General features: G+C 40.0%; 1 protein-coding gene across 1 annotated transcript in view; it reads left to right on the top strand.

Moving 5' to 3' along the window:
• Window positions 1-22,962, top strand: part of PDXK (pyridoxal kinase) — a 45,745-nt gene that overhangs the window by 13,542 nt on the left and 9,241 nt on the right. Inside the window, exons 2-10 of the mRNA XM_082278845.1 lie at window positions 4,908-4,962; window positions 11,264-11,368; window positions 14,328-14,411; window positions 16,149-16,195; window positions 17,065-17,150; window positions 17,931-17,976; window positions 20,404-20,515; window positions 21,533-21,669; window positions 22,226-22,292. Coding sequence (XP_082134971.1) covers window positions 4,908-4,962; window positions 11,264-11,368; window positions 14,328-14,411; window positions 16,149-16,195; window positions 17,065-17,150; window positions 17,931-17,976; window positions 20,404-20,515; window positions 21,533-21,669; window positions 22,226-22,292 — 739 coding nt within the window. The remainder of the gene's footprint in view (window positions 1-4,907; window positions 4,963-11,263; window positions 11,369-14,327; window positions 14,412-16,148; window positions 16,196-17,064; window positions 17,151-17,930; window positions 17,977-20,403; window positions 20,516-21,532; window positions 21,670-22,225; window positions 22,293-22,962) is intronic.

Here is a 22,962-nt window from a genome sequence, read left to right as displayed (position 1 = left end):
ATAGGATTAGGAGGTAGAAATGAGTACTTTTATTTGTCTCCAGACCATTGGTACAGTATGTAGATTACACAAATATAAACATAAAGGTTGGCAATCATTAAAACAGAATTTCAGATGTTGCATTTGCTTCAGAATCTTCCTGCTCATTTCTCTGTTGCTACACTCACAATTTTCCATACTGTGAAATGGTTTTCTTGTTTTTCGACCTCCCCTTTACGTAACGACTGAGGCTCTCCTCTGGATTTTAATATTTTAATATTTGATTTCTAACAATTTTAGGCACTGGTTTGTTGTGGTGAAGAAGTAACATGTTTCAGTGTATGTGTGGTTGAAATGTTTTCTGGAAGGAAGGGGAAGACTGTAAATTTTAAACAAAGGTTTAATTAATGCAGTAGCACAGTCCAAAGGATTGCATGGTTAGAGATGAACCCTAACTGAGATCCAGCTGTTTATGTAACTTACCCAGCTCAAGACATTTTCTGTCTGTCTAGACCTTTAGGTTGCTCTACTAGTGAAACAACTGGTGTCTCTTGTAAAATTTTAGTCCTGTTGGATACCCATTTCTTGACTTTTTATTTGTGGCTTCATGGCTGGATATAAGTTTAAATTACTTCTCTGCTTTTAGGAAAACTAGGCTGTCCATCCTCTTTTCCAAAAGAGCCAACACCTTTAGAGGTTGTCCATGTGTTTTGAAGTCTCTTCCTTTCTTGTGTGCTGATTTTTCCCTTGAATATTTGCTGTTTTGAAGAGGTGCATTTGGATGGTTCTCTAGACCACGTCCCTGCCCAGGTCCCACTTTCTATTTGCAAGGCTGGGAAAGCTCTTGGAGGAAGAACTGAATGACATTTGTCCCTTTCCTTCAATTACCTGTGATGAAGAACTCGGCTGAAGTTGGTGTCATGCATAATGTGCTTCATGCTGGCTGTTTCTTCTAATGCATTCTGCTCTGGTGTGCATACTTGGATTTAATCTTGCAAATATTTTTCTGAAATGTGTCTCTCAGATCTGCCAGCTGTGCCTTCCAAACACAGAACTCCTCCAGTTTTAATGTTTCGTGATTTAATTTTAGAAGTGTAACAGTTCTGCCTCCTTTGCTTGAAGATACTTAGAAAATATATTAAATTTGCCCATTTTCCTCTGAGATTTCAATTGCAAATATCACTGAATGATGTGATCCCGGCAACTATGGTTTGGGTCTTAAGATGAACAACATTTGACATGTGCTTAGACTGTGGGCTGAGAGATTTAGGATGGACTCAGTCATCTTTTTCCTTTGAAGAGCGTTTATCATCCTTACCCAGACTGGCTCTGGGTTTAGATTTGCCCAAGATTTCCAGTTCTGTGGGCAAGTGATGCTTACACAGCATGACAGCAGAGCATGGAAACTTGGAATTGTTCTCTTCTGGAGGGTCTGTAGGACAGCAGATGATCCAAATCAGAGGATGGTGGCAGTGTAGGGGATGTGTGTCCCTGGCAGCTGGAGCCCTTGGACACTTGCAGTGTCTGATGTCACCTACATTTCTAAAACCAGGGGCAGCAATATCACCACAGGGCCCTTGCTGTGAGGAGCAGGGGAGGTAGCAGAGGTATGGAGTAAAGCTGGTATAGAGAAGCAAAAATTAAACATTGAAGTGCATTTCTTAGTACGCTCAGTCCTGATGCTGATCAAATATGATCTGAAGGCTCTTGTTCTGCCACAGGCAAAATCCAAGTGGGGTGAGTCCCTCAGTTTATTTACACAGAGGTACACACAAATGTGTGTACACAAGCAAGAAATTTTATATGCTAAGTTTAGTCCTGTTTTGAATTTTTACTTTCTGGTAGTTTTCTGAAGAAAAGGTTGATTCTTGCTGGTTTATGACAGTAGAAAAATTGTTGATATTCTACTAAATACATATTTTCAGGTCATAGTTGCCACTTTTGTGTGCAAATGGGAGAGATTGAGTCTCTTTTTTGGTATGGTTTATCTGATTCAATTCACTTGCTCTGATCACAGTTTTCTAGGTCTGTACATACAAAAATAATGTATTTCTGATTAGTTAACTTTCACTTAAGATTTATTTAACCTCTGGTTTGAGTAGAAATTCTTAATGAATTAAAAAAAAACCCTCTCAAAATCAGTGCTTTTAGTTGGCTTTGCCCAAGAAATTGAAAGTATGAATATGTATCAAAAAGGTTTAACAAGATTTCTTTTGAACACAGCTCCCCTTGTAAGCAAGAAAAGTGTCCATCATTCAGTGCCTCAGAAACTGCCTCTGGCATCCTTTAGATGTGAAGGATGACAGTCATTAATACTGGTTTTTAACTGTTGGTTGGAGGAAGGAAACACCACTTCCTTATCTGCCATAAATGATCAGATTATTAAAATGAACTATGCAAACCAAAATAGAGACACAGTTTTTTTCTGTAACCCTAGAAGACGTGACTGCTGTGAAAAGCTGCTTTTTGGACCTCAGTCCTGTTTTCAGGTTGTCTTCTGGTGACTAAATTCCATGGGACTTTTCAATGCAGTTTGCCTTGGAAATGTACACAACCTGGCTTAACATGACTTTAGCATTCTTTTTGATTATTCTACTACTAACCTTTATAAAAGGAAATGCTTTGGAGTAACCGTTATTTTGAGGGTTGAATCAGGTTTCAAAATTAGGTGTGTTAGATTTCAGTCATACATGTTAATTCAAAACAAAACTTTAGAGCAAATTTAGAAACTGTGACAGACTAGACTAACAGCAGTAAATGATTGTTATGGAGACCTTGAAAGGCTTTTTTTAGCTTGTTTTGATGAAAAAAGTCAGAATACCAAGGTCCCTTGCAGAATTTGAGCTGTCTGGTTTTTCATCCACTCTCCAAAGCATTTTATTTACTGTTTTACCCAGTGTACAGCGAAGTTAACCTGGCTGTCTCCAAGAGAGTTGGCTTCCCTTGTACTTTTCCATCTTTTGGTTGAAGCAGATTAACTGGCCAAAACAAACCAAAAATCCCTAATTCTGTGGAAAACCTGGTTGAGAAATCAAATGATAACTAATGGTGGGGAGGACACTAAAGAAGGGCTGCTCTTTTTGGTGGCCATCATCTGGGACAGTGCTGCCCTGTGTTATAGAGCTGCCTTCCCTGCAGCAGCTGTGCGTGCTCTCCTTCCCTAAAGCACTGAGAGTAAACCTGATTAATCAGTAAATCACAGTAAGTGTGTTCTGTAGTCTCAGGGGTTAAGTAGTTGGAGAGACGTGATCTGAATGTTGCAGAGAAATGGATTAATTCACAATTGTTGCCAAGATACTTTAAGGAAATAACAACTTAGGTCTGTTCATTGCAGGGAGGGGAATTCATTTTGGGGTGACAGTCTGGTTAGAGGCTATATTCCTATTCATTTCCTTGAAGAGCATGTCCAGACATGAAGGTTAAGGTCATAACAGTGTTGTCATGTTCTCAACTGTTCAGTTCCTGGGTCTTTAAAATAAAATCCACCAAGGTGAAATAAGAACCTGGGGGGAGTGTACGTGCTGAGCTTAATTTGAACCTGGTCAGGTTGAGGTAACTAACCCACCATTCTGTGTACCACTGATGCGAAATTACTTTGCTTTCTGGTGAGGAAGGAACAGAAACCTTTACTAAATATTGAAAAAAGAGATTTATTCTACGAAGATCTGTGTGGATGTGAGCTGTGAAACAACAGAAGTGTAGCGCCTGCAGGCAGAAGGAACGACCTGTCACAGCACGTAGCTCCATCTTGTAGCCAGGTATTGGAATAAAGGGCTTATCAGAGGGAAAGGCACAGGGAAAGCCTAATGTCTGGCACCAGACACCCAAAAGGTTTTTAATCTATGCGAAGGAGTTGCCTTCACGATGAAAAAGGGAGAGGCGTGAGTCTCGCTGGAAAACGTGACTGGAAAAGCTTTGTTCCCTCACTCCCCCCTCCCAGCAAATTGCCTGAAAGAGGATCATACACAGTGGTGCATCATTCCTGTTATCTCCCAGTATGACTCACTGAGCCATACATAGCAGCTCTTCTTTTGAGGAGATTTCTTACCCAGAGCAAGCTGGATGTGGAAACAAAGACTCAGCGTCAGACTGTTAATGTCACTTTTGCATTAGAATTCCTTGTGTGACACATAAAAATGTCTAAAAATGGCTTGACTACCAATGCCTGTGTGTATTAAACAGGTATTGTCAGGTTAAAAATCCTCATTAGTTGTCTCCTGCTTGGATGGTCTTATTTTGATAGTATTTATATATTTTTGGGCACAAGAATATATGTTGATTGCACTAGCAAATTATTGGATATTTCAGTGTTTGGATTGCTGGTAATGCAATGTAGCAGGTGGCTTTTGGAGCATGCTTTAGGCTCTTTTTATTCTGTGTTTTTTTCTCCCCTTTATTGCCCAATCATACCCCAAATTAATTCTCTGTGATTTCTTTCTGTTCTCTTTTAGTTGTGAAGAAACTGATTGTGACATCCAAGTAGGGCTTGTAATATTGATCCCTTTTAAGATCCTTCTGTCCTTCTTTTAGAAAAATCGTTTTTCTGGAATGCCAACAGCATCATCCCTCCATATTGTACATTAATTTAGTACCTTGTACTTCTTTTCTTGCCAAGAAAGGCCAGCCAAGGCTTTCTTGAAGGTTTCAGTGCCTGCTGCTGGACCAGCCTCTGTGTCCTTATCCCCAGATGAACTCCAGCCTGAGGATCCAGAGCTGTTTTTCTGGTGCTGTTGCCAGCGGCACTTTTGTTCCCTGTTCATTGCTGTAGTAGAGCACTGGGCTGTTTGTTTATGTTGCATGTTTGTTGACTCAGCTCCCAAGATTTTGAAGTATGCACTGGGAAGCAAGGAGTTCTTTGTGTTTTGGGATATGGGTAACGTATTAACGAAGCTGTGTTAGTAAAGAAATATTCCTGTGTTCTGTTACAGGTTTTGGGATTTGAAGTTGATACGGTGAACTCTGTCCAGTTTTCAAACCACACAGGTAAAATTTTACAGATACTACTCCACAGTCACTGAACTCACTCAGCACAGGGCTCACCTCATCCCATGACAGTGGAGAGGACATTGGTTTCGTTTTTTCACTCACATTTTCACAATACAGGATGGAAATGTAATGTTCATGTTTTGATTCAAGTCTCTCAGAAGCCTGGATATGGGAGTAGGGCATTGATACAATGGATGTAGTAATGTCCTCTTCTGCCCTTCAGAATGAGTTTCTTTTGTTAGGCAGTAATCTAATTAACTCAGATAGTGAAATAACACAAATACAGCCATTTGCACAGCCAGACTCCTAAGGGAGTCTTCAGATGTTTTCAGTGAGTTATGCCCTGTGAGAGTCATAGTCCCATTACCAACCCAAACATCAAAAGAATACTGAGGTAGACCCAATGTTTCCTCTCTATGTGTCCAGCCAGATGGCTTTCAAGTATCCCAAAATTTCATCTTGGTGGGAAGAAGGGTGTTAATACATTTGGGTAGATTTTTATTGAAGCTCTAAGCCTGAATGCAATGCACTCACCTAAGACATTCAGACTTCCTAATACTCACAGTGCTAGAGGACTTTATTTCTTAAAAGAAAGCTGAAATTTATGTTTATTTTAGCAATACCTTTCACCCATAAAGGAGCTCCAAGTGATTTGCTGTTTTTGGATCACTGGGGACACATCTGCTGTCTTGGTGGTGGCAGGTTGTTTGAGAGGAGAGTTACTCTAGATAGAGAAAAATCTACAGGTGTCTTCAGAAAATAATCTGGGAGCAAATTCTGACTTTAACATCTTGGAAAAGAGCAAAAGTTGCTCCTGACTGAGAAAAAAGAAGGCAAAAGTTGAGATATTTTTCTAGTATCTATAGGTACAGCTCTATTAGTAAACTACTAATTTTTGGAACAGAGATCAGTCTCTTACTCTGTTGAACTTCATGCAGGTTTCAAAAGGTTGTAAGATGCCTATCATAGAAGGAATTTAGTGCCACCTTGGAAAGAAGAAATTAATGTTTCAAAGGTAGCTTGAAAGCTACCTCTGCTTGTTGAGGAAAGGCACAAAAGGTAATAATTAAACAAGGGAACAAGGCCTTTCCTGGCTTAGGCAGAAATCTGCTTATTTTGCTTGTACCCTTTGGCACAGTACAAAGGTTCTCTTGTGTTTTTCAAAGATACTTCGATGTGACTTCTGTTTATTTCAAGAATGTACTCAGTTTTGGAGTTTGGGATTTTCTGTTGTTTAGTTTCAATAGCTGGGTAAAACTGTTGTAATCTTCCAGAAATTAAGCAATTTTCTCATGTCACATTACTCAGTGCTTGAAATGCATGAGTATGTGTTGTTTGTTGGCTTTCTGTTTCAAGAGTAAATCAGCTTTATAGGGTGTTGAAAGAGCTTAATAGAGGTTTTATTGACCATAAACTGAATGTGTCTGAAGGTGGGAAAATTACATTACTAGTAGGGTGACCAGGTTCTTAAAACAAAAAAGAAAGACGATTTTAAATTTGTTTTTAATAGTATCACAGCCAAGGAAAGGTTACTAGTGTTTCATTCAAGGTTTGGCAGACAGTGGAAGGAACAACAAATTAGTGGTTCCTCCTCCCACAAGAAGACCAAAATGAGCATCCCAAACCCAAAAATAGCTCAAATATCACAAGTCTTTAAAATACTGGAACTACTCCTGATGTTTAGGAATCACATTTTTTAGGTTTTTTCCTATAATTTTGGGTTTTTTTTACTAAATCTGTTAAAAAATCCCAAAGTTTGCCACACAACCTCATGGTTTAGGGAAGCAGAGCTTGTGTCTGGCACTGTCCTGCAATACACAGGCATTGTGTGCTGGGTGAATGGGTGAAGGGAACAAAAAAACAAAATAAACAATAAAAACAAAATTTTACAAGAACCATTTCTGTCATCATCATTAAAGCTGGAGGACAGACTCCTCCTTCAAAATCTAGCTGTGAACTTTAGTTTCTGAAAGAATGCCAGGGGAGCACAGGTAGAAGAATGTGTGGGGTTTTGAACGTGGTATTCTTTCTTTCCTTCTTTCCTTTTTTCCCTGTTTTTGAGTTTGGAATTAGCAGCGAATGAAATGCAGAGAGAACTTATGACTAACAGACTGGTGAATCATTATTGCTCTTTTTTTGCCCTGTCTATAAATTAGTAAGATACCACAGGCCTCTTTCTGCTGACTCCTGCTCAGAAAATTCAGCTTTCTTTAGTCTCTGATAATCCTGAAATTCAGAAAATGGGCTTTGAATCAGTGCCCCTGGGAGAACAGTTTGTCATGTTGCTTCGTGAGGAACTTTAGTGATTAGAGTGACTCACACTTGAGTGGCATCATGCTTCACATACAAATAAAAGAAGCTGTCATGCAGCCTGCAAAGACTGTGCTCTTTATCCTATATGAATATACTGTTTGCAGAAGCTTCTCCTCATCTGATGTGCAAAAAGAAAAATCTAGATTTATTTTTAATTGTCTAATTGATTTTTTTGGGGGTGCATTTTTAATTCTTCAGTGATGTCCAGTTTTGTTTCTCATTGGTAGGTTTATTTTAAGCAATAATGTGCTTACTCTGCCATCCAAATCCTGCCTTTGAAACAGCTCCAGAACAAATAACCTGGGGTTTTTTCTGTTACTTTTCTTTTTATTCTTGAGCACTTTTGGCTTCCACTTCGTGGGTGGGTAGTAGGTGGTTGGGTTGGCTGGTAGGTTTAATACATGAGAAATTACAATTATGTCTTGGTGTGATTCTGCACAGTCTGCCTGCCCATGTGCAGTTACTCACCCCTGCAGGTGCAGGGCAGAAAGATAAGCTCTCCACTCTTGCCTGACACTGGGAGTGTTTCACTTCCACACTGTGACCAGCTGTAAAAAATCCAGTGGGGAATTTGGTACTGAGTTTCTGGTTTTATTGAAGGCCTCCTGGTAGCTACAGATGAGTCATGTGTTGAGAGCAGGTTGTCTGCTGGAGTTTGCAATGTGAATTTTGTGACACAGCTGGGCCCAGATTGCCTGTACATCATGTGCCTTAAACACTAGAACTTTCTTCCTTTTTCCCGTGTGAAATTCTTGGTTACTTGGAAGCCACTTGGAATAGTTTTGCAGGGAGCACCACAGGAGGAACTCAAACCTCAGAACAGAATGTTCTGGGTTGGAAAACAAAGGAATCTTACATGCTTTGCTATACCTAAATGGTAGCTTGTTTTGTTTTGCTGTTTGCTTGTTGTTTTTGATCAGCTGGGGTTTTTTTCCCCTTCTGATGTGACTGCTACTTCCATTTTCTTCCTTCCTTGCTTTTAAAAGTAATTAAATACATTCCAAAGGAGGTAAAAAAAAGCAGAGGAAGGCAAGAAAGAAAAGCATGTAAATTCATCTTGGGTGCAGTATTAGCTGCCTCTCTTGGTTTTTTTTTTTTAATTTTTTTTTAATTTTCATACAGTTGAATGAAGACATTTCCTTGGAGACTGGTAAATATGTTCATCATTTTAGTGACATGGGGCATCATGTCTTACTTACTTTTCATTGCCTTATCTGCTAAAAGCAAATAGATAACATCTAATTTCAATAAAAGACCATAACACAGATAAGCAGAAGGGGCATAAGGTTGTTTAAGCATTTCTGTTCATCTGTGTGTTTAAAATTATTACAGATTTGGGGGACTAATGCAGTCAGTCTGAACCAAATGGTGTTTTGGAGAGCTGTGTCATGATTTGCAGTGTTCTCTCTGCTCTCTCAGACCAGCACTGAGGGGAATTATTTGGTGGTTTTGTACCCAAAACAAGGAAGACTCGGTTTTCTTCCTTTTTGTCTTTCCCCTTTCAAGATAGTCCTGCTTCCTGGGACCCCAAGGTATCCATCTTCCAGTTAGTGAAACCCTTTTTGACATGAGTGACTGGCTTTTTCTTCTGTGTGTCTTCTTTTTGGTGTTATATTCCACCAGGAAAGTAGGATAAATGCAGGCTCACGGGATTTTCCCCTTGTTTGTCATGTTACATGAAATTACCCTGGGGAAAGAGCATAGGGGGGTTCCCATCTTGCTGCCAGTTTTGATTTGGTTTGATTCTTACATGAACATAATTCAGTTCCTACTGACATCACAGTTCTCTGCAGCTCCAGTGAAGGCATTCTCTTTTTTTTTTCTTATGTCTCAATAGCTATGGCATCCCTGAGAGCTTCCCTAAGGCTTTTTAACTCTGGCTGTCATGTAGTTAGGCTTTAGGTTATATTACACGTTACCAGGTGATAAAAAAGGTCTTCAATGTGGAAGTCATTGTTACAGAGCTCAGACAGTGTCCCTACCCCATGTGGGTGACACCAATTCCTGAGCTAAGCTGGGCTGCTGCCTAATGTTGAGTTTTTGTATTTATCTCTCTCCCTCAGTGGAGGATCAGTGTAACATGAACCCTGTGCATTGACCATTTAAGACAGCTTGACATGGGAAGGTGAACTTTTGCTTAAATAGTGAATTTACAGGGTCTGTGTAGGAATGGCTCCTGAAAGTATCCAGGTTGTCTGTTGTTGTTTCTTGGCAATCTATCATAATTATTTTTATGGCCCTGTGTAAGATAAATGTCAGCATTTTTGCCTTGATTCTGGGTGAAAAGTGCACCCAGTCTCCTTGATGGCCACCGTGGAAGGAATCTGTTGTGTCCTTGTCCCTGTTCTGGCTTTGCAGTGCTGCAGAGACTGGGGAAGAGGAGAGGGCAGATTATTTCTCTGTGATGCTCCAGATGTGACAGAATAAACATCTGCATTTGTGTTAAACCAAATAATGGATTCAGGTGCAGTCAGAGGTTCTGCATACCCTTGGGGCTGGGCCTGTGCTGATGGGGGCTGCAATGAAACTACAGAAATCCCTCACTTCGACCCTTTCTTCACAGGGACTTTGTGAAAAGCATTTTCCTGGGAGGAAGTCGTGGTGGCTGATGTGAGTCAGGCCCCCAGCCAGCTGGCAGCGAGTCGTGTTTTAGAGGCTTGGCCTTTGTGAGCTGAGGAGAGCAAAATGATCCATCTGCTCACCATACTGTGGGTGTATTTGCATTCATAAGAAGGAAAACTGAAAAATGTGCTTATCCCAGGCTCTAGGCACCTTTTGGCAGCCACTCTAATAAGTCAGTTTAGAGTGATAATCAAAGCCAACAGTTTTCATCACTGAATTTTCTAACTGCAAGAGCAGAAGTTAAACAAAGTACCATTGTCTTTACACAGGGGAGGTATAGAAGAAGATACCTCATTAAGCTTTCCCTTCTCCTGATTCCAGTTAATAAAAAGATAAGCTCTTTAACAAACAGTGAATTTATGGAGATTGGAAGAGTTAAATTGTGAATGCCTCATCTAATATCCTGGAGGAAGCCCCATCCTTACATACAAGGGAGTGATTGGTGCCATCTAGATGGGGCAGGCTTTGATGACAAGGTGCAAGGTGCAATTTACATTTTTCAACAAATGTTTAGATTCTGTTAAGGGAGATACATTTTTTTCCTTGGAATTGGCTGCCATGGACCTTGGTCCACTGTTGGCTGAAATCAGTTGAGTTTATCCCAAGTAACTTCACCTTCCATCTGCTTCTCTCAGCTGAGTATATTTGCTTGCAATTCTTAGAGATCATTCAAGGATGAGAGTATATGGATATTGTTTATCTGTCTGTAGTGTCTTTCTGCTACTCATTTCCTCCTCCAGGATCCTCAGCACTAAAGCTGTGCTGTTTTTGGAAGAAAGTCTGTCAGATGACACTGTATGTTTAAAGAGCATCCATGGCAGTGTTCTGCTCTGGTCAGTCTGTGTGTGACATGCAGGTCCCAGCGAGTGCTGTATCTGATGGGTGCAGGCCTGTGTCCAAACAGATCTACAAGCCTGTTAGGATTGTCATCTAACTGCCAGTATTTCCTTTTTTTAATATATAGTACAAAATAACAAAAGTAGATTATACTGACACCCTCCTCCACTAAAGTCGAAAACATACGTTTTTCCTCCTCCACACAGGAAAGGGATAGTTGCAAAAGCTCCATGGGAAATCTTGCAGGAGCCTGTGTGTGCTCAGCTTGATTTGCTGGTAAATGGACACTCTCAGACTGCAGTGTAGTCACTCCAGTTCCTTTGGGAGGCAGAGGTGCTAAGGAGAAGTTGGGCACATTAACTGTTCTGCTGACAGCAGCTTTCATTCAGCAGCAGCATTTCTCAGGAGAGGACGTGGCGATGCTTCTTGGTGCTGATGTTTGATGTGGTCCCTCCACGTGTACCATCTGTGTGATCTGAAATAGAAAATTCATCTCTTGAAAAATGACCTGGTGTTTGCTTTGCAGGCTATGCCCACTGGAAGGGTCAGGTGTTGAATTCAGATGAGCTTCATGAACTTTACGAAGGACTTAAGCTGAACAAGGTCAACCGGTACGATTATGTGCTCACAGGTAAGAAGAGCTTGTTCCCTGGAGTCCCCAGGAGATGTAAACACAAGTAAAGAGATATAAAACATATCCCTCACTGCTGCAAACCAACCAGTTAAAATTTCACCTGTGTATTGTAGTCTGAACTGGCTCGTGCTGTTAAATTTGTAACAGCCAGAGTTCTCCAGCCTGGAGGTTGTAACTGGGTAGGTAATTGATTCCCTTGTATAATTTACAGGTTTGTACAGGCCAGTCATGTACAGGCACACTTAATACTTTGGGAGTGCCTCTACTGGAACAATGGATGAGGAATATCAGAGTATTATTTTTAAATTTATTAGGAAGACATGAGTTTAACCCTTTCTCCTAAGTCTGCAGTACTAGCACCCTGTGGTACTGCAGCATGATTTTATGAAAAGTTGTCTGTCCTTGATTTTTTTACTTGATCTTTAAGGCTTAGTGCTTTGTACACACTTTGCTTTGCTAAGTATGAATAGAGTTGGGTTTTGGTTTTGACTCTGTCATATATCTTGATTTTTTGCTCTTGTTACTGTGTAGGTCATCTGAGTGAATACAGTCCTGCAGTGTTTTCCTTTGCTTGCACTGGGTGCAAAGTGTGTATAAATACAAGCAAGGAGAACTTCTTGTAGAATACTTTATAGAAAGGAGAGATTCTGCAAGAAGTTTTTATTAAAAATTGCTTCTCACCCAATTCCTGCTTCTCAAAAGTAGGTTACTGATCAGATTTCACCTCTGGTGTGCCTCTGGTTTGGATAACAGTATCAATTTCTTACAGCAGTGAACAGGGACTTTTTAAAGGTAGGCAGAAATACATCACCAGATTTGATTGATTTCATGTCTTCCACATGTAGGAAAGTTCTTTCTACACAGGGAAAATTGGAAATTTCAAGTGCTTGGATTATAACCCCAAAGCAGTCATTCTGGCTTGGAGGGTGTGGCATGCCCAAAGAGTTATTGTCAGCGTTTTTTGAAGGAATATCTCCAAAATAAAGAAGACTGAACAGCAAATAGATTTAACTAAGGTTAAGAAATTAATTTTGGCATAAATGGGTTCTTTGTTATTGAGAAATAGACAAACACCTTTTCTTTCCTGGAAGGAACTCACAAAGAGGACATATCCAGGAAAAGCACACTGTATTGTAGGAATTTTCAGGAGATGTTAGTGTGCAAAAATTATAAATAATATTTGAGTATTCTTTTACTGAAATATTACTTTTTTATTTCACTTCCAACTCTACACCTTTCCTATCACTGGCAAAATGGATATAAGAGATCAAAAATGGTAGAAGGAAAATAGAAATCTTCAGCAAAAAGGAATTTTGGAGAAAAAGGGAATATTTATTAATATGTCTTTTAAAATAGGGTATTTGTGTGTTGTTCAGGTTTCTTTTAAAATCTTATTTGCTGTAACCATTTTCAGTATGGACAAAAAAAAGCATGGGTAGAAAGAGCAGTGATTTCTGAACATCTAATAACACTTTCTGTGTTTTAGTCTTCAGCTGCACTGTGGCTGAACTTAAAATTCAGTATCTTTCATTCAGGATCAAAAGTCAGATATTTCTCTTCAAATAGCCCTTCACTATAGTGCACAACTACTTTGTACCTCAAACAACCTGGATATGAGTATTTAAACACTGAAAAGCAATTTATCAAAAGGTGGGATTTGACTGTTAATTGTCTGATGACTGTAGATAGCTCAGCTGAGATTAAAATTACTGTCTTTAGGCCAATTATACAAAGTAACACTCCATGAACTTTTTGTGACTGTTATTTGTAGATCTTGATGTATTTGTTTCGTTTACAGTAAGACACTCAAGGTAAGAGATAAATTCCAGTTCAGTGTAACTGTTTCAAACACCTCTGTCAATGCTGTTGATCAAACTCAGCCTTATTTTCCAGCCAGTCTGCCATCACAGGTCATTTAAAAAATACAATCTTTGCTTGACTCTTTTGACTGATTATCAGCATTTCATGGATAAAAACCAGCATTTTGGCAAAAAATCTTTTCCATTTCTCTGCAGCACCTAAGAACTGATCAATTTTGCAAGTTAAAAAAAAAAAAACTCCAAAATCTACTTTTTAGATGTACTTTAAAATATTTTATTAGAATGGACATTTCCAAGGACATTGAAAGATGCTACCTTGCTAAAAATAATACTATTAAATCACAGAATTACAAAATATCCTGAGTTGGAAGGGACCCACAAGGATCATCAAGTCCAGCTCCCAACCCTGCACAGCACCATCCCCAAGAAATGAACTACAATAAATTAAAATCAAATTGATAATTAATGAATGTTGTAACTAAAGTTATACATAAATATATAAATTAAGAAGCATCTATAAAATCTAAAAATTAATGGTTAAATAAGAATATTGTGATGCTAGCATTGTGATTGGGGCCTCGAAATACAGTAAAATATTTCCAGGTTATTTCACTGCTCAGCCTAAAAGATAGGAACTGTTTAGGTATTTTGGATATTGCTCTAAAATAGTCAAGGTTAAATCTCTGTTGCATTAATGTGTTGGACTCTTATCAGCATGAACATTAATAATAATAAAAAGTTGCTTCAAGCCAGAGTGTGAAGAAAGTATATGGAATTTAAAATGTTTACTGCATGAAAAATAGTATTGATCAAAATACTGTTTTTATCAAAAGGAATGTTTTTTCCTTCTAGCCTGACCTTTGTTTATTTATGTTCAGGCATTTTGAAGTTATATGAGTCTTTCATATACAACATTCTTAGTAAATGGATTTTTAAGGTTATACTTGTAGTTGTGCAAGCACTGTCTGAATTTGTCTTCCAACCTATTATTCCTGAGTCAACTACTGAAATGCCTTTGTTCTAAAAATACTTTTATCCAAAGGATGAGAAGTATGCAGCATTCCTATCCAAAACTAAAAGCAGAAAAAATGTTCATGAGAATAGACTTCAAAGGTGTCTTTTTTATTTTCTCAAAGGGTATACAAGAGACACATCGTTTCTGGCAATGGTGGTGGATATTGTCCAGGAGCTGAAACAACAGAATTCTGACCTCGTGTATGGTAAGGATGTGCATTATAATCCTTTCTGCTTCCTCACTGGGTATGCTCATCTTTTTCACATCTTAGGATGAATACACTGGTCTGATGTTATGCAGCATTTCTGGTCTGGCTGGAGCCAGCTGGGCTTCCAATGATGTTTATGTCAGCTTTAGGTGTTGAGGGAGTTGGGTTTTTATCTTTCTGATTTGCTGCTTTTCAGTGTGTTTGTTGCATTATACCATCCAGAGGAGAGTGTGCCTTGAGGACTGGTTGTCTGTATCCAGGAGAAGATAAAAATCCCAGCCAGCTGCTGCTGCTGATAGTTGAGAGGCTGTGTGTGCTGATAGCTGAAGCCTCTCCCTGATTTCCAAGTCAGCCAAAGCAGGACAGACTCTCCCGTGTTGCCCTGCCATGGTTCCATGTAACATCCCAGAAATGTCCAACTTTGCCTCATAAATTCTGTGATTTACCTTAAACTCCAGGGCTTTTTAAGCTCTGGTGCTTTCTAATATTCCCTAGCACTACCCAGGGAGCAAAAGGCTCCAGCAGCTGTTGTCACTAACATATCACATCAGGCTTCAACCTGTGAGAAAAGATTTGTTCTCTTCCCTTCCTTCCTCTCCCGAGTGTTTCAGGAATTTTGAACATGACCAGCATTGGCTTGAATTGAGCAAAAGCATTCAGAGTGACAGGGCAAAGTCAGTGAGGATTTAGTGGGATTAAAAGGTAAGAATGGTGGTTTGAGCTGTCATCTTTAAGCTCAGTAAACAGTGTGGCCAGGAAGCATCTAGAATGATTGGCAGGATTTGCAGGCTGTTGTACTGAGCAGTGATACCTGCCTTAAAATTAATAAAGCATAGGTCTCATTTAGCAAAATACAGCAGAGAAATCTTGTCTGGGTTCTGTTGCTTTTTAGCCTTTATTAACACTGTTCTGTTGTCAGGTTCTCCAGAGCATTGTGTGAAAGCTAAAGACTCAGTTGAAATACCAGCAGAAAGAGACATCTCACTGTGTAAAACAGGAAGAAAGTGGTCAGGTGGTGAGATCACAGCGAGGCTTCTAAGATCCTGTATATTTAATAAATAGATTAGAACGTAAAGAAAATATTTTTAAAATGTAAAACAAATTGCCCTCTTTTTACTCATAGAAACTTCCTGAAATACTGATTGGACATTGATTTGTTATCTTTGGATATGTATTTCTTTTTGATCTTGCTTAAAGATCTTTTAATACAATGAACAATGTTCCTTTTTGAAGTGCAATGGTAGGCTGTTTCCATCCTCACTGAGGACACTTGGAATGTGTTGTTAATACTGCTGGTGATCCAGAACCTGTGCCAAACATGTGTTAATATCATTACACCAAGTATGACTCTATGTACTTTGGCATGAATTTTCTTATTGTTTCATTATAGTAGTTCCTTTTTTTAATATACACACAGCATTTTGGTGTATACATTTGGCACATATTTTTTTACACTGAAGTAAAAATAGAACACTTTTCAGAGCTGTTAGCTTCTCCCATGTTTCTCCCTGCCATACTACCATTCCAGACAACTTTTTAAGACACATGACCTACTCTTTCAGAATTGGCAGCCACCAAAGTTCAGTGTGCTACAACAGCTGTGGGAGTGTGTAAGCTTTGAGGTGCTCAGTACTGTTCCATAGCCTAAATATACCTGTTTTCTAAAATTTTCCCCTCCCTTCAGGGTCTTTATAGCTGTACCCTATTTCTAAACCTAAATTGTTTCTTTTACAGTGTGTGATCCAGTGATGGGTGACAAGTGGAATGGAGAAGGCTCTATGGTTAGTACTCCTCTGTTTGGATTCTCTGTGTAGTGAATGTTTGTTACATAAAGATGTATAAAGATTCATTAGTTGTTAAACCACAAAACTAAGGTACTTTACCTAAGTGTGGCTTTAGATCCCACATCAAGTAAATTTGTACTTAATTTTCTTGTATTTGAATGAGCTTGGTGTCAGGAAAGAATGACAACTGCACAGTCTTGGGATTATTTCTCTCCTAAGACAACACAGGGAATACAGACCCTGTCCACAGGAAAATATCCCCCTGCTCCCCATCCTTGTCTCACTGGAGTCCTCTCTGTCAAGAGCTGTGTTTTGGCTGGTAGCCTGGCTGCCATTGTCAGTCATCCTGGGAATTGACACAGCCCTGGAACCTAAACGAAGATGGCTTACTTCGTGTGGGATCTGACAGCTGTTGGGCACTGGGCTGTGGTCAGTGACAGACAGGTTCTGTGTACCAATATCAGGCTGCACTCTGACAAAAAAACATTCATTTTTGATGAAAAATTTTTGAACAAAATAGTTTGGTTTGGAGGTAAGGACATGAGTGAGTTGGGACGCTGTATTTCTTCATGCTGCTGTGTCACCTTGGTGAGAGAGAACTTGAAAGTTCTTCACCCAGGCATCACTTCCTTTTAATGCTGCCAGTTTAGGTCCATCTGCTTAGAAATGGTGCTTCTCATCACCTCCAGGGAAGAAAGGGCTGTTGGTTACAGTGTCCCCAGCTGGAGGATGCTCTGGCACTGCAGTTGCAGAGCTTGGAGCTGTCAGCTCACTCGGTGGCAGCAGGGGTGGTGGATGAGGGAAGGAGAGTTGCAGTCCCACATCTCAGATGCTGCTGACGACTTTTGACACTTTTTTCTCCCCAGTATGTGCCCAAGGATCTCCTGCCAGTCTACAGGGACAAAGTTGTACCTGTTGCAGATATAATCACTCCTAATCAGTTTGAAGCTGAGTAAGTGCTTATTTTCTTTTATAGCCAAATAAACTTGGGGAAAAAAGCAGGAAAGACTGATACCTCTTAATTTTGTGTGTCTCAATATAGTGCCTTATGTATGTATGTGTCAGGTTTTGGGTTTTAGCTGTTAGTTTCAAGTGGTGTTTTTCAGATAACCTCAACTGCTGCATGTTGAAATCAATAAAAAACCCAGGAGTTATGTGAGGAAAAGATTCTTGTTGTTTTCTCCAGTCTCTCATTTTCACGATTATTTCTTGTTATCACCAGAGGCCTGTTTCTAGGACAGGTTAAAAAAATACCTTCCCCATCCTTACCCATGACTATGAAGATTTTTATTATGTGCCAGAATGTCAGAACTGAAATAGTTTGGTTCAACCCCGCCCAAAATTAGATTCAGAAATATCTCCGTGGCAACATCTCATAGGAGCTACAAATTCAAATGTCTCCTGCCTGTCCTGGCTACCCAGCTGTGACTGGTCACGAGATAATCTGTGGTTATGCAGCACAGGCTCTCCTCCTTAAGGGGAGGGAGCAGCTACATGGGAGAGGGTGGGAAGACCCTTCCTTGTGAGGGAATTTTTGTGATGTAGGGATCTCTGCAGGAGGCAGGGTAGGACTGCTGTGAGCAGCACTGTGTGTCTGTGCACGTAGCCTTTACCGTGGAGCTACAGATGGCTTAGGCCTGTTTGGTGCAGTCCAAGCTTTCCTCCTTTGAAAGGGCAATCAGTCACTGCCTGGAGAACTTGTGCTCTTTTAAGGTTTCTGTTTTGTTCTCAGGTTACTCACGGGCAGGAAGATTTACACGGAAAAAGATGCACTGGAGGTAAGTAGGCAAAGGGTGGGATGTGTGAGGTCTCTTTCTGCATTCCTGCCTGCAGTGCTGCACTTTGCAGTTTGTCTTTAACCTTGGAGTCACTTTGGCCTCTGTCCTTTCCATATGTTTGTCATTAAAGCTCCTACACTCCAGGCACAAAACATTTCCTGGTTTAGTGTCAGACTTCTGAAGAAACTTCCCAAAAGAGCTCCAGATAAAGGGATTACAGTGATTATGAGTACATCTCTCTGAGCTTGCTTTCTGCAGTGAAGGAGGAGTGGCAGCAGCACACATGGCAAATACCCAGACACTGCCAGCAGCTCTGTTATTACTATATTATTTGGTTGGGGTGAAAACCCAGGGGACCACGGGCATTAGGAACCTGTTCGGGGTTCTGCTGTCCACACTCAGCAATGCTGAGTGTGAGGACAGCTTTTCCTCATTCTTGCAGATAAATCCAAAGCATTGACAGCTGCTGTCATTACCATGTGGAGATGATAGATGGCCTGCAAATATATTGCATCAAGGTGTAAAGATTTGCTCTTTCACACAAAGTGAAGAAAATAAAAAGCTGTGGGAGAACAAAATAGAAATACAATTTCATTGATGTCTTGAGAAGGGCTGAGCTCTTTGTTTTGTTGACTAGTCAAGTGCTTTCAGAACAGACTGATGTTATTCCCTCCAGTTTGGTTTTGAACTTCAAAAGAACACAAAATCTTTAAACAAACAGCAGCTGCAGTGGCACCCTGGAGAGTAGCTGGGGGTCTGTCACCCCAAATGTTTGTTGTTTTTTTTGCTGTAGCAACGTCAGACAACATGGATTGGTCACCATCACTTCACAGCAGGAAGCAGCTACAGAGATCTCATCTCTCTGAATTTCCACTGCCCCAGTTTTATGTTACCCCACCGTGCTGGGTGAGGGTGATGAGCTGTGCTTCATGCCACTGGCTGCTAGCTGCAACTCAGTTCTTCTGTTCTCATCCTCACCAGTGGAACCAGAGTCTTGAGGAGAGCATCATTAGCTGAGCAGCCATTAGTTTTAGATTTGCGTATTTCAGCTGTGAACATGAGTTGCATGTGCTAAAGAGTTTTGCCAATTAGTCTTCTGACTGATTCATGCCACAGCTCTGATTTGTGATGGGCTTTAAAAAAATCTCTCCCAAAGAGAGAGAATTATACTTAGAAATGGAAACATTTTTAAAGCAGTTGTTTGCAGGATATTATATTTTAATCTGTCTGTCTTTCCAGCTGCATGTCATATATGGGTCTAGTAATAATCCATGCTGGAATTTGTCCCCTTTGGAGGTGGTAGGAATTCTGGCATTGATTTCCATGGTTTCATGCTTGCTTTCCTTTTTTTTAAGAAGACTTGTGATGACAGTAGTGTCTTCTAACATAAAATTAAGTATGATGTAATATTAATGTAGAAGGGACTAAGTCCTAAAACTGGAAATAGTGGAGATTAGGATCCTGGTGAATTGTGACTGAGAAATGAATTTTAGTTTAATATTACTGCACAGATTGATTGTGTCAGTGTATGCTGGTGGATTTACTGCTTCTTTAAAACCCAGCTGATGCCTGTGCAAAGAGGTCTGACAGCTGAAGAAACTTGGAGGCTTAGACAAGAAAGAAAAGCAATAAAGTATTAAAAAATAGCAGAAATAAATCCTTATCCTTCAGCTGCTCATGAGTCACAGCTAGCCTGAGAGGATTTTTAGTTAAACTCTTCTGGGAGAATTAATATTTTATCCATGTTTTATACTAAACTCATTACTGAAGTCATTCTTTTTTCTGTGAAATCAAAATCACTTGTGTCTGTAGCAACCAATTATGATGTCAGAAGTAGAGTATTAATGAGTTTAAGTGAGGAACAGACAGAGTGGAAATATATCTGCAAAGGTATATAATTTACAGCTGTAGTTTGGGGGTTGAAACAGAATGAGAAGATTGAGACAGACACACTTGTGCCTCTGATTTAGGTTTTTTAATTTTTGCTAACTCTAAAAGTAGTAGCTAAATAAGATTTCATGACCTGGAGTTCTTAGCTTTCTAGCAAATGCTTCAAGATGCCAGCTCAGGTGCATGTATCTGTATATTCATTCTCTTATTCTTTTGATAATATGTTCTGAAATCATGGTTCAGGCAAAAATTCTGATCACAGCTGAAACAGAGTATTCTTTCCAGAGGAGCATCCAAAGATAACACAGAGATGCTTGTATATTTTAACAAGTGTGTACATTTAGATGTGGATGTTTTCATTCCCCTATTTCAAAGTAATGGCCCTAATTCAAGTGGATTATTTGAGTAGAAACTAGTTTTTTCTCTTTACAAAAGATGCCAAAATAAGGTGCTTGTTAAAAACCCTCAGTACTATGAATGAAAGTGTAACCAACACATACTGCAGTCACTGATTCCTGCCTTTTTGCATGTTGAAAGGTAATGGATATGCTCCATGCCATGGGACCAGAGACTGTGGTGATCACAAGCTCAGATCTACAGGCACCTCTAGGAAATGACTACTTGATTGCTCTGGGAAGCCACAGAAAAAGTAAGTCAAGAGCTCCTTCCTTACCTGTGCTCTCTTTTAACCTGTCTGTGCTTGCTGTTACTCCTTGAAGGAATAGTTTCATCAGGCCCATCTGTAGTGCATGGAAGGAGCTCAGATCCCCAAGTGAAGACCTCCTACAGTAATATCAGGGAGTAGTAAGACTGGGACTGCTCCATGAGGAAAGACAAGAGCTGAGAGTGATTGTAGCACAGGCAGGACTCTGTCCCTACCCATGGGGCACAGACCCACAGGACCTGAATAAGGTGAGCAGGACAGGGGGGGTGGTGGCAGACAGGTCTGTTTGACAGTCCAGAGTAAGGGAGACAAGCCAGGTCTGAGATTAATCTGGAAAATCCAATCAGTAAGTCAGGACAGCAGGGCTGTACACAGGAATATTTGCAGCATAGCTCAAGCAAGGCTGCTTGTGCCCAGGTCTGAGCTTCCATGCAGCTCCTGGGCAGAGGAGGGGGATGTCCTAGGTGAGGTTTATTGGGACTCTTACAGCCCCTAGTAGTGACCCTGGCAGTAAGGATATAAAACAGGAACTTGGAATGTTTGAATGCTTTTCTGAAAAGTCACACTGTCCTGTTAGCAGATTGTCCCTCCCTTGATAGGTTATAAAATACCCTTGATATGTTATGAAATACCCTTTTGCTTCTTCTCTATATCACCTTCTGTAATCTCACCAAGATTCATTGTGTGTTCACTGTTTTCACCTGAGAATGGCACAGTTATGAGGGATGTAAAATGAAGGTGGTAACTCCTTCCTCCCCCTTAAATGAAGTATGTACAGTATAGAAGTTGTAAATGCTATCCCAAGCTGGCCATGTTTTGGAAGGCTGTGCCTTTTAAAAGAGCTGGTACAAAGTTTACAATATTCTTTATTGGCTTTCCATTCCAAACAGCAAAGGAATTCAAATCTGACGATGACTTTTAAAACGATTTCTTTTTAAATTCTAGTGGTTGCTGTTGTGTTAGTTGCTGGGTCTGTCACTTAACTGTGTGTCTGTGTTGCAGCTAAAGCAGATGGTACCAGGATAACACAGAGAATTCGAGTGGAGTCTCCTAAAGTGGATGCTGTCTTTGTTGGAACAGGAGACTTGTTCGCCGCTATGCTTCTGGCATGGACACACAAGCACCCCAACAATTTGAAGGTGTGGGAGAAGTTACTCATTTCTCTGCAAGTTTGGACCTTGTTTCTCTTGAATTTTTTTAAAAACTTCTAATCTGTGACATTATTTAAAGACTGTCTTCTGTTTTGGCTTTTTTTTCCTCACCTCAGAGAAAAAAGCCACAGACTTTCCCTTTTGCCAAAAGGGACATTAAACTGTCGTATTTCAATTAGATTGATTTTGTAATTTTGCCAAGTAAGATGTTCTTCTCTCTAGAGAGACAGACTGCATGCATGTTTATAATTATGGTTTTTATCCTCACTTCATAATGAGCTTCGAAAATAATTTCTCAGATCTATTTTTCTGCTCCTTTCCCTTAAGGACGTAGGTGTATGGTTTCTAATACCTGTTTTGGGAGAATTAAGTCAAAATTTATTTTTTCCAAACTCTACATTACATAGTTGTCATCCTGTTTGTTTTGTCAGTCATGTTTTCCTCTTCATAGCAGTGTTTTTGAAATAATATTTATTAATATTAAGTACTATTAAAGTAGGCAGCTGAAGTTTTACTAAAACCTGAATATGTTGTGTTGATGCAGGTGGCATGTGAAAAGACTGTGTCAGCCATGCAGCACGTTCTGCAAAGGACCATTAAGAGTGCAAAAGGTAACTTCATCCCGACCTTGCTCCTGTTTTCTGCCTGGATTGGCATCAGAAGAAATATTCAAGGAGCTTTCTGGGTTTCCTGACTAAAAGCAGCCCCTCAGTGCAGAAGCAGGCAGAGAATTTACAGAATGAGAGCTTGGTAGTTTTGTCTGCTTGTTCCTACTGTGTCCTCCAAGCCCATTTTTGACAAGAGCCGACTGCAGATGTCACTGTTTAGCTTGTGGTGGATGACAGTCGTGCTGACTGTGCCTGACTCAGCTCTGCAAAACCGGCAGAACTTGAGAAAATGCTGAGTTTGGTGTGCCACAGAGCTCCTGCTTCAGTATAGCTCACTCACTGTCCCTCTGAGTGTGTGTTTAGCACTGAGAGGGGTTTATCAACTAATAATAGTTTCTTTGCTGTGTTGGCCATGTGGGGAGTGATTTTTTTTTTTTAGCTTCTTTTCTGTTGGAGTTCCCCTGTCTTTCAGTTCTTGAGGAAATCTGTGGGTTCTCTGAGCTGTGTAACTTCCTAATTAACAGCAGAGACTTATTTCTTTCCTGGAGAGAGGTGTGGAACAGTGGTGATAAGAAATCACAGTGCTGACCTGGATTTTCCACTTTGGAAGCCTTTAGCAGGGAGTAGTAAGGGAGACTGGGGAAGGGAGGAAGGTAGAAAAAATCGTAGGGGT

Source organism: Coloeus monedula, assembly GCF_965178545.1.
Source record: "Coloeus monedula genome assembly, chromosome: 3".
NCBI lineage: Eukaryota > Metazoa > Chordata > Aves > Passeriformes > Corvidae > Coloeus > Coloeus monedula.
This window is presented reverse-complemented; position numbering and strand designations above follow the sequence as displayed.